Source organism: Lampris incognitus, chromosome 5, assembly GCF_029633865.1.
Source record: "Lampris incognitus isolate fLamInc1 chromosome 5, fLamInc1.hap2, whole genome shotgun sequence".
Lineage (NCBI taxonomy): Eukaryota > Metazoa > Chordata > Actinopteri > Lampriformes > Lampridae > Lampris > Lampris incognitus.
In genome coordinates this window covers 67,820,933-67,832,904 of record NC_079215.1, presented here as the reverse complement: position 1 = coordinate 67,832,904, position 11,972 = coordinate 67,820,933, and the positions used below count along the sequence as shown (strand labels likewise).

General features: G+C 45.3%; 2 protein-coding genes across 2 annotated transcripts in view; both read right to left on the bottom strand.

Moving 5' to 3' along the window:
• tpcn3 (two pore segment channel 3) overlaps window positions 1-7,750 on the bottom strand; it is a 62,858-nt gene extending 55,108 nt beyond the window's left edge. The window contains exons 1-2 of the mRNA XM_056280171.1: window positions 7,716-7,750; window positions 7,136-7,218 (exon numbers count right to left, since the gene is read on the bottom strand). Of these exons, the coding sequence (XP_056136146.1) occupies window positions 7,136-7,138 (3 nt within the window). The 5' untranslated portion in view covers window positions 7,139-7,218; window positions 7,716-7,750. The remainder of the gene's footprint in view (window positions 1-7,135; window positions 7,219-7,715) is intronic.
• Window positions 5,072-7,741, bottom strand: pgap4 (post-GPI attachment to proteins GalNAc transferase 4). Its single transcript, XM_056280172.1, has 3 exons — window positions 7,716-7,741; window positions 7,136-7,218; window positions 5,072-6,989 (listed from the first exon to the last, which is right to left on the bottom strand). Exon 3 carries the CDS (start codon window positions 6,837-6,839, stop codon window positions 5,652-5,654), a length of 1,188 nt encoding a protein of 395 aa, XP_056136147.1. The 5' UTR covers window positions 6,840-6,989; window positions 7,136-7,218; window positions 7,716-7,741; the 3' UTR covers window positions 5,072-5,651.
• Window positions 7,751-11,972: the final 4,222 nt, after the last annotated feature.

The following is an 11,972-nucleotide window of genomic DNA, read 5'->3' as shown; positions in this document are numbered from 1 at the left end:
ACAGTCATCCCGACATTACAAACAGTCACCCCGACATTACAAACAGTCACCCCAACGTTACAGTCACCCCGACATTACAAACAGTCACCCCAACGTTACAGTCACCCCGACATTACAAACAGTCACCCCGACATTACAAACAGTCACCCCAACATTACAAGCAGTCACCCCAACGTTACAAAGTCACCCCAACATTACAAACAGTCACCCCAACGTTACAGTCACCCCGACATTACAAACAGTCACCCCAACATTACAAGCAGTCACCCCAAGGTTACAAACAGGGAAACACTGTTTGGGTTCATATTTCCATGAAAGCTGTACACCACCAGGGTACTAAGACGGTCTTAGGGTCACGTGTTAGGGTCACGTGTTAGGGTCATGTGTGACCCTAACATGTGTGGGTCATGTGACCCTATGAAGACGAGGGGTGTCCGGTGATTAGATGCAGTCTTTCTGCCCTGGGCAGAGGCAAAAGCCAGACAGTCACACGGTTCGGGGTGAATGACAGCTTGCTCCCCCCTGCACAACAGATTTGGGGTTTCACCCTAAATGAAGTTGCTTTAATTAACGGTTTAACGAAGGCGGCTGATAAATGTCCCCTAGGACAAGGACAGGACACACAATGTGGACAACACAGGGGGGGTAAGAGTTGGACCCGACTCGTCCGTCCCCTTCTGGGGTGACGACTACAACGTCGGCTGATCTCTGGCTGAGCTCGTCACAGGACTACGAGACATCCCACAGGAGAACAACAAAACACAGTACACACTTGTGTTGTTCCTCATCACAACCACCCACACTTTATTCCTCGTTCCACTTCACGCACTTGTGCTCATCAAATGAGACGAAACATGGTATCCCCCCAGCCCACAGCAGTGAAACACAAAGACAACAACACCCCAAAACTACAACAACACACATAGTATACCCAAACTAACACACACACATAGTATACCCAAACTAACACACATAGTATACCCAAACTAACCCACACACACATAGTATACCCAAACTAACCCACACATAGTATACCCAAACTAACCCACACACACATAGTATACCCAAACTAACCCACACACATAGTATACCCAAACTAACCCACACACATAGTATACCCAAACTAACCCACACATAGTATACCCAAACTAACCCACACACATAGTATACCCAAACTAACCCACACACATAGTATACCCAAACTAACCCACACATAGTATACCCAAACTAACCCACACACATAGTATACCCAAACTAACCCACACATAGTATAACCCAAACTAACCCACACATATATACCCAAACTAACCCACACATAGTATACCCAAACTAACCCACATAGTATACCCAAACTAACCCACACATAGTATACCCAAACTAACCCACACATATACCCAAACTAACCCACACACATAGTATACCCAAACTAACCCACATAGTATACCCAAACTAACCCACATAGTATACCCAAACTAACCCACACATATACCCAAACTAACCCACACACATAGTATACCCAAACTAACCCACACATATACCCAAACTAACCCACACACATAGTATACCCAAACTAACCCACACATAGTATACCCAAACTAACCCACACATATACCCAAACTAACCCACACACACATAGTATACCCAAACTAACCCACATAGTATACCCAAACTAACCCACATAGTATACCCAAACTAACCCACACATATAGTATACCCAAACTAACCCACACACATAGTATACCCAAACTAACCCACACATATAGTATACCCAAACTAACCCACATAGTATACCCAAACTAACCCACACACACATAGTATACCCAAACTAACACACATAGTATACCCACATATATACCCAAACTAACCCACACATATACCCAAACTAACCCACATAGTATACCCAAACTAACCCACATAGTATACCCAAACTAACCCACACATAGTATACCCAAACTAACCCACACACATAGTATACCCAAACTAACCCACACACATAGTATACCCAAACTAACCCACATAGTATACCCAAACTAACCCACACACACATAGTATACCCAAACTAACACACATAGTATACCCACATATATACCCAAACTAACCCACATATAGTATACCCAAACTAACCCACACACATAGTATACCCAAACTAACCCACATAGTATACCCAAACTAACCCACACACACATAGTATACCCAAACTAACACACATAGTATACCCACATATATACCCAAACTAACCCACATATAGTATACCCAAACTAACCCACACACATAGTATACCCAAACTAACCCACACACATAGTATACCCAAACTAACACACATAGTATACCCAAACTAACCCACATATAGTATACCCAAACTAACCCACACACATAGTATACCCAAACTAACCCACACATATGTATACCCAAACTAACCCACACATAGTATACCCACATATATACCCAAACTAACCCACATATAGTATACCCACATATATACCCAAACTAACCCACACATAGTATACCCAAACTAACCCACATAGTATACCCAAACTAACCCACATAGTATACCCAAACTAACCCACACATAGTATACCCAAACTAACCCACATAGTATACCCAAACTAACCCACATAGTATACCCAAACTAACCCACATATAGTATAACCCAAACTAACACACATATACCCAAAATAACACACACATATACCCAAACTAACCCACATAGTATACCCAAACTAACCCACATATAGTATACCCAAGCTAACCCACATATAGTATACCCAAACTAACCCACATAATATACCCAAACTAACCCACATATAGTATACCCAAACTAACCCACATAGTATACCCAAACTAACACACATAGTATACCCAAACTAACCCACATATAGTATACCCAAACTAACCCACATATAGTATACCCACATATATACCCAAACTAACCCACATATAGTATACCCAAACTAACACACACATAGTATACCCACATATATACCCAAACTAACCCACATATATACCCACATATATACCCAAACTAACCCACACATAGTATACCCAAACTAACCCACATATAGTATACCCACATATATACCCAAACTAACCCACACATAGTATACCCAAACTAACCCACATATAGTATACCCACATATATACCCAAACTAACCCACATATAGTATACCCAAACTAACCCACATATAGTATACCCACATATATACCCAAACTAACCCACATATAGTATACCCACATATATACCCAAACTAACTCACACATAGTATACCCAAACTAACCCACATATAGTATACCCACATATATACCCAAACTAACCCACATATAGTATACCCAAACTAACCCACACATAGTATACCCACATATATACCCAAACTAACCCACACATAGTATACCCAAACTAACCCACATATAGTATACCCACATATATACCCAAACTAACCCACACATAGTATACCCAAACTAACCCACATATAGTATACCCACATATATACCCAAACTAACCCACACATAGTATACCCAAACTAACCCACACATATACCCAAAATAACACACATATGTATACCCAAACTAACACATATAGTATACCCAAACTAACACACATATGTATACCCAAACTAACCCACACATATACCCAAAATAACACACATATGTATACCCAAACTAACCCACACATAGTATACCCAAACTAACACACATATACCCAAAATAACACACACATATACCCAAAATAACCCACACATATACCCAAACTAACACACATATATCCAAACTAACACACATATATCCAAACTAACACACATATATCCAAACTAACACACACATATCCAAAATAACCCACACATATACACAAACTAACACACACATATCCAAACTAACCCACACATATACCCAAAATAACACACACATGTACCCAAACTAACACACATATATCCAAACTAACAAACTAACACACACATATACCCAAACTAACACACATATACCCAAACTAACACACATATATCCAAAATAACACACATAGTATACCCAAACTAACACACATATGTATACCCAAACTAACCCACACAGTATACCCAAAATAACACACATATGTATACCCAAACTAACCCACACATATATCCAAACTAACACACACATATATACCCAAACTAACCCACACATATACCCAAACTAACACACATATATCCAAACTAACACACATATATCCAAACTAACACACACATATACCCAAACTAACACACATATACCCAAACTAACACACATATATCCAAAATAACACACATAGTATACCCAAACTAACACACATATGTATACCCAAACTAACCCACACAGTATACCCAAAATAACACACATATGTATACCCAAACTAACCCACACATATACCCAAAATAACACACATATACCCAAACTAACCAAAATATCACTGCCCAGAGAAGGAACGCCAGCCAGGATGACGGTGGGAACTTCCGGTCTGCATGGGCTAGCAGTTAGCTTAGCCTGCCCCGCTTCCGCATCCTGTCAGACACATCTGTATCGGCTCTGTGCATAACTGTAGTCCACTGACTTCCGCTTTCTACTGCAGCGGTCCCACCAGTTTCCTGTTCGTTGGCGCGTGCTAGTGACAACGGCGTATTTTTCGGGTGACACTTTTCGCCCGGTTGCTGGCAGGTGCAGGTGAAAGTGTGTCGCCAGTTGTGTGCATGTGGTGGACATGTATCCACGGTGAATCTTGCAGGCATTGCGAAACATACGCCATTGTCAATAGCACACGCCAGCAAACAGGAAGCTGGTGTGACCGCTGCAGTAGAGGCCGGAAGTCGGTGGACTACAGCTCTGCACAGGAGGGGAAAATGCTTCTTTCAGTGTTCAACGGATAAAAGACTGAAGGCACAATCAGTGTGATGTTGGTCTGAACCATGAGGGCGTATGCCTGGAGGCAGCCACTAGGTTTTACAGCATGTGGGTTCGGCTCAAAGCTTCTCTCTGACTTGATGAAAGTTGTTTGATAGATAGTCCATAACTGCCTATCAAACAATAGATATGATATAAAATGGAGGTTGAGGTAATCACAAGGCGGCGCTGTCATTCCCTGCTGTATCAAACTCATCACTACTTCACAGACAGTACTCCATTCAACTTGGTATCATGGTACTCAGTACTGTGTACCTGTAGTAGTAGTAGCTACTGCAGCAAATTGCACCACAAACTTGGGCAAAAGAACCTCTCCTGTGACTTCACTGTGTCTCGATATTAACTTTATATCGTCTCGCGTTTAGAGAAAAAGGCCACGGCAGCAAGATATCTGTCTCGGTTCCTCAAAACAGCAGACAGAGAGCGCAACTCATGAGTCTCTACAATATGCTGTTTTTACCGAGGAGAGGAGGAGAAAAACATCAAGGAGAAGGAGAAACCCAGTCTGAGCCCGTCTAAACCGCTCTATCGTGATTGTAAGGAATCGCTCATTCACACCAGCACAAAAGAAAGGCATTTCAAGACCACAGAGGACGACTAGGAGTGAACAAGAAGCTGTTCTCAGGACCAATGTAAGTCCCACACTCCACAGCCTGTACCATGGTCTTACAACTTAGAGACATTCCCTCGATAAAGTATCAAAAAATACAAAGTATACGTTTTCTTTTTTTTCTGACAGTTTCCCATCAAAGGAGTTTGGGTCTGGGTGGGTTGATCCTGACCGAGGAGAAGGCTCCGATGTGGTTGACCAGGTTGGGCTCCAGGCTGTGGGCTCTCTCACCGGGCGTGGAACGCACCATGTGGTACAGCACCGTGTCTTTGGCATTGCCTTTGAAACAGAAGGAGCCGTCCAGGTAGTCCATGGCTCTCAGCGAGGAGTTCCCGGGAAACAGCATGGCTGGGGTGCAGCACTCGGTGGCCGGGGAGACGGCGTAGAGCTGGGGGGAGATTCTGCGGACCTCCAGGAGGTAGTGTCTCCCCACCAGCTCTACGACAGCCATGATGTAGAGGCTGAGGAGGAGCAGGTGGGCGGGGGAGAGTGTGAAGGAGAGGGCGAGGGGGTTCCAGAGAGGCAAAGCGAGAAGCAGCATGGTCGCTCCCACCACACCCAACCCGACCCACTCCAAGATCCGGTAGGGTTCTGGGTTCCAGTACCGTTGGAGCCTCTCAGGGTGGTACAGTTTGACATAAAGAGTTTGGAGCACAAACTTACGGGACAGGAGGTTCTGGACGACAGTGAAGAAGTCCTGTCTCGGCAGGGCATCGTCTTCCAGAACCACCATGTTTTGGGGCCTCACCAGCTCCCATCCTTTTCCAAGGCAGTAGACATAGTCCCTCTTCTCCTTCTCAAAGGTGTTGACGTGCGCATCAACCCTCTGCTGCTCAATGGGTGACCGCCGGACCACCCAGAACTTCCCTTCCAGCAGCGAGGCATCCTCATTCCCCAGGGGACTGCTTTCCACATCACACACCAGCACCTCTGCACAACGCTGCTCCCCACAGCCTGTCAGGAGGCCGGCCAGACGCTGCATCACTTGGAGCAGGTAGTGAAAGTCCCGCCCCTCAGTGCGCCTGGCCGTTACCACGGTAACCAGCAGTTTGGGCCCCCTGGTGATGCTGGAGAAGGTGGAGGCGGCGGTGGAGTGGCTCTGCCAGTAGCGGAGTGCCTCCTGGCCCTTCTCATAGCTATCCTGCAGAACCTGCTCGCTCAGGGAGTCCAGATAGAAGGAGCGGATAAAGAAGTAGGAGTAGAGGAGGCGGTGGCAGCAGAGTGGCAGGAGGATGCAGAATGTCAGCACAGAGAGGACCAGAGCTTGAGTGACGGCGCTGGACCATCTGAGACGTTGACGCTCAAACAGCTTCCATCGAGACATCAGTCCAACACTACGGCTACCAACGACCTGGTCAGAAGGACCCCACGTGGTGGTCCAGGCTGCTGTGACCGAGGGTATGCACCAGGTTCCAGCTGGGCAGAGGAGGATGAGGCTGGACTGTCATGGGTTGGAACTCATCCCGGTCTGCCTCTAAAATCAAACAGATACGGGTTGTTTTTACACACGCCACGTGACGTTGATGGTCTTCAGCGGAAGCAACAGGAGATAAAAAATGCAGAGAGCGGTTCGAAACAGACAAATTAAATGTGGTGTGGTGACGTCATAGGAATGCCCACCATTCGTGCGGAGACCACACCTCCTCCTGGGTTCAGCCTGTGTGTGACGTAGCTCAGGCGGAAAAGTAAACTTCCGTCTTCATCTGCAGAAAGAGAGCAAATCACACCCATTACTTTTCACAGAAGTCACAAAACACAACGCGTTAACGAGGCGGATTCGGACGCGGAGACGGCGAACCCAGTACACCCAGTACACCCAGTACACCGGAACTGCCCTCCCTTCACTTTAGCGCCGTCTGGCCATTTTGCGCAGACTTGCTGTCCACGCTTCTGTCTGTCGGTCTCTCTTCACACCAGCAACAAGTTATACAGGAGACACGTGGCCGGGACGTGGTCCCTCAGACCCGCTGGTTTCCTGTAACGCGAGCTGATCTGTACCCCCCCCCCCGTCAGAGCCGCCATCCCTCCTAACCAGCCAGGTCCAGAACCAGCGGCAGCCCTGCCGCCCGCCTGCCGGGGCTCTGCGGGGAAACGCGGCCGCGGCTTGAGAGGCAGACCTGACCTGTTGTTGCACCCACCGCGGACTACAATACGACCCAAGCCCACCACCGCCAGGCACCACACCGAGACCACCACTCACCCACACGGACCGCGGCCAGCCGTCCAGCTGTTCCATGGCGGCCGTCAGAGCCGTGCGTATCGCTTACACTTTACGGTAATAGACGCGCACTTTCTACCGTAATACTCACGGCGGAGACGCGGAAGTGATGATTTATATTTGAGGCGACACTTAAAAGCCCAAGTGATTGAAAAACTAGACGGTAACTTTAGAAGATAAAGGATAAAAAATAAGCTAAAAAGGAAGGAACATATTAGGCCGACCAGAATGTTAATTTAGCCAAACAAACGACGCGTGGAGTTCAGCTCTTCCGTTGACGGGCAACGCGCCTCCCGCTGGGGGAAAGTGGAGGTGCAGGCAAAAGGAGGCCGTGGGGGGGGGGGGGGGAGCCAGACGGCTGAAATGTGGGCGGGGGTCCCGCAGGAGACGAGCGGTGTTGTTGAGCGGTACGCAGCCACACCTGGCTTCCCCACAGCTCCCCACAGCTCCCTCACAGCTTCCCAACAGCTCCCCACAGCTTCCCAACAGCTCCCCACAGCTCCCCCACAGCTTCCCAACAGCTCCCCACAGCTCCCCACAGCTTCCCAACAGCTTCCCCACAGCTCCCCCACAGCTCCCCACAGCTCCCCCACAGCTTCCCAACAGCTCCCCACAGCTCCCCCACAGCTTCCCAACAGCTCCCCACAGCTCCTCACAGCTCCCCACAGCTCCCCCACAGCTTCCCTACAGCTCCCCACAGCTTCCCCACAGCTCCCCACAGCTTCCCAACAGCTCCCCACAGCTTCCCAACAGCTCCCCCCTTCGTTTGTTTTGTTTTCACACGCGTGTCTTTACTTGCTCAAGGAGGCTGGGAAGTGGGAGAGAGTGGACATGTGCATAGGGGAGGGGGGGGGACAGGAGAGGACAGAACAATACAGAGTCCTTGTTCCACTTGTACCACTCTGAACAGGGATGAACACAGCAACGCCAGCTGGTGCTGGGCCTCTTCATGCCACACGAACATTCACAACACGACGGTCGTGTCTCCACCTAGCACGACCAAGTAACCACGCGTCCATCCAGCCAACTTCCCGCCTGCCCCCCCCCCCCGCTGCTTGCTCTTCTGTCCCCTTACAGCAGCCCTCTCCGCCAGCCATCGTCTCACAGTGCCACCAAGTGGCGATGGAATGTAGTGTCCACAAACCCAACCATATCCATCCATTATCCAGTCCAAAATTACAAAAGCAGCCAGCTGTCCAAAATTGCGAAAAATACAAAATTACAAAATTGAAGGTAGCTAACGTTAGCTTTGCTTCGCACCGAGTTGATAGTTGATTGTTTCCTTAGCAACGCAGCGGAAATCCGGCGTCCGTTCGCGAGATTTGGGACAGGGTACGGGATTTTGGCGAGGGCTATGTAGGGTTCATAATATCGCTGGCGATGCTGGAGCCCATTCCAGCAGCCACTGGGCGGGGAGACCCCCTGGACAGGCCGCCGGGCCGTCACAGGGCCAAGGACATTTCTCCCCGTCGGGGAATCGAACCTGCCGCAGATATGGGTCAGGACATAGCGCCAGATGTGAATTGTCAAAATATTTGAACATTTGACCGAAGCCATTTTGAAAAACCGACAAATTCTTTAAATTTGCGAATAAGGTTTCACTTTTCAAAACATGACACATAATAATAATACATGTTTACCATGAATCTCTAATAACCTGTGGCAGGGACAGGCATGACGTCTGTGGCAGGGACAGGCATGACCTCTGTGGCAGGGACAGGCATGACCTCTGTGGCAGGGACAGACATGACGTCTGTGGCAGGGCCTGCACATGGCGTGGCGAGCAATGTCCACTTGTTATTTGTAATTAATGCCAGTGAATGTCCAGTTAGTATTTCCAATTAATGCCAGTGAATGTCCAGTTAGTATTTGTAATTAATGCCAGTGAATGTCCAGTTAGTATTTCCAATTAATGCCAGTGAATGTCCAGTTAGTATTTGTAATTAATGCCAGTGAATGTCCAGTTAGTATTTGTAATTAATGCCAGTGAATGTCTAGATATTATTTGTAATTAATGCCAGTGAATGTCCAATTAGTATTTGTAATTAATGCCAGTGAAACTCCAGTTAGTATTTGTAATTAATGCCAGTGAATGTCTAGTTAGTATTTGTAATTAATGCCAGTGAATGTCCAGTTAGTATTTGTAATTAATGCCAGTGTCCTGGGTTGTTTATACCTGTTCATTTTATATTGTTTAATAAGATAATGGTGCCTTATAAGCCCATGTGGGCTGGGCGGTTTCATGATGCGTGACATTGAATGAAATAATAAAAAATCAAATCAATCGATAATCAATCAATCATATTGCAAATAGACAACACCAGGAACGAGGGTAGTGAGGAGCTGCGGCCTGGCTGCAGGCCGGTGGTGGTGTGGGTGAACGCCGGGTGGTGGAGAGCGGCAGGCAGAGTGAGGCGGTGACCCTGGGACAGAGGAGGGCAGGGGTAACACAGGAGAACAGCAGTCACAAGGAGGAACACTGGAGGTGATAGTACAACTTTAAAATGGTAAAGGCACAGTCTGACTTTTCCCATTGTTTCTTGTTCACTGTCATTTGGACCAATGGAAGAGGCCGTACAATCTCCTGAATATTCTGTCTGTCTTCTGGCCTTTTTTTAAAGTTACAATTATGACAATGAGGCTATGCTAATATAGAAGTTAGTATCTATATTAGCACTGAGCTGATATCAGTATTACACTCAATATTAAAGTTAGAATTATGACAATGAGGCTATGCTAATATAGAAGTTAGTATCTACGTTAGTACTGAGCTGATATCAGTATTACACTCAATATTAAAGTTAGAATTATGACAAGTGAGGCTGTGCTAATATAGAAGTTAGTATCTACGTTAGTACTGAGCTGATATCAGTATTACACTCAATATTAAAGTTAGAATTATGACAAGTGAGGCTGTGCTAATATAGAAGTTAGTATCTATATTAGCACTGAGCTGATATCAGTATTAAACTCAATATTAAAGTTAGAATTATGACAAGTGAGGCTGTGCTAATATAGAAGTTAGTATCTATGTTAGTACTGAGCTGATATCAGTATTAAAGTGAGAATTATGACAAGTGAGGCTATGCTAATATAGAAGTTAGTATCTATATTAGTACTGAGCTGATATCAGTATTAAAGTGAGAATTATGACAAGTGAGGCTGTGCTAATATAGAAGTTAGTATCTATGTTAGTACTGAGCTGATATCAGTATTAAACTCAATATTAAAGTTAGAATTATGACAAGTGAGGCTATGCTAATGTAGAAGTTAGTATCTATGTTAGTACTGAGCTGATATCAGTATTACACTCAATATTAAAGTTAGAATTATGACAAGTGAGGCTGTGCTAATATAGAAGTTAGTATCTATATTAGTACTGAGCTGATATCAGTATTACACTCAATATTAAAGTTAGAATTATGACAAGTGAGGCTATGCTAATATAGAAGTTAGTATCTATATTAGTACTGAGCTGATATCAGTATTAAACTCAATATTAAAGTTAGAATTATGACAATGAGGCTATGCTAATATAGAAGTTAGTATCTACGTTAGTACTGAGCTGATATCAGTATTACACTCAATATTAAAGTTAGAATTATGACAAGTGAGGCTGTGCTAATATAGAAGTTAGTATCTATATTAGCACTGAGCTGATATCAGTATTAAACTCAATATTAAAGTTAGAATTATGACAAGTGAGGCTGTGCTAATATAGAAGTTAGTATCTATGTTAGTACTGAGCTGATATCAGTATTACACTCAATATTAAAGTTAGAATTATGACAAGTGAGGCTGTGCTAATATAGAAGTTAGTATCTATGTTAGTACTGAGCTGATATCAGTATTAAACTCAATATTAAAGTGAGAATTATGATACATAGTACTGAAGTCAGGAGTGAGGTTATGTTAGCATTACATGTAGTACTGGAGTTACTACTGGAAAGTAACGAGTTAAAGGCTGCATTTTTAAAGACTAATATAAAGGGTTGGAAGATGTAGATAAATGCTAGATATTGTCAGTAGAGATAACGAGAAGGCCCACCATGCAAGACATACCAGACCAAGTCAAACAGCGCTCGTCTGTGACAAATGTGGACCATGTTGTCGCTCTAATGCCGCCTGGTGGCCCACAGGCGTGCTTGCCGAGCTTAAACTGCGTCACAGTCGTCATCGTTTCGATGGACTGCCGAAGAAGAGATAGTTTGATTTATTGACTGCCGAAGAAGAGATAGT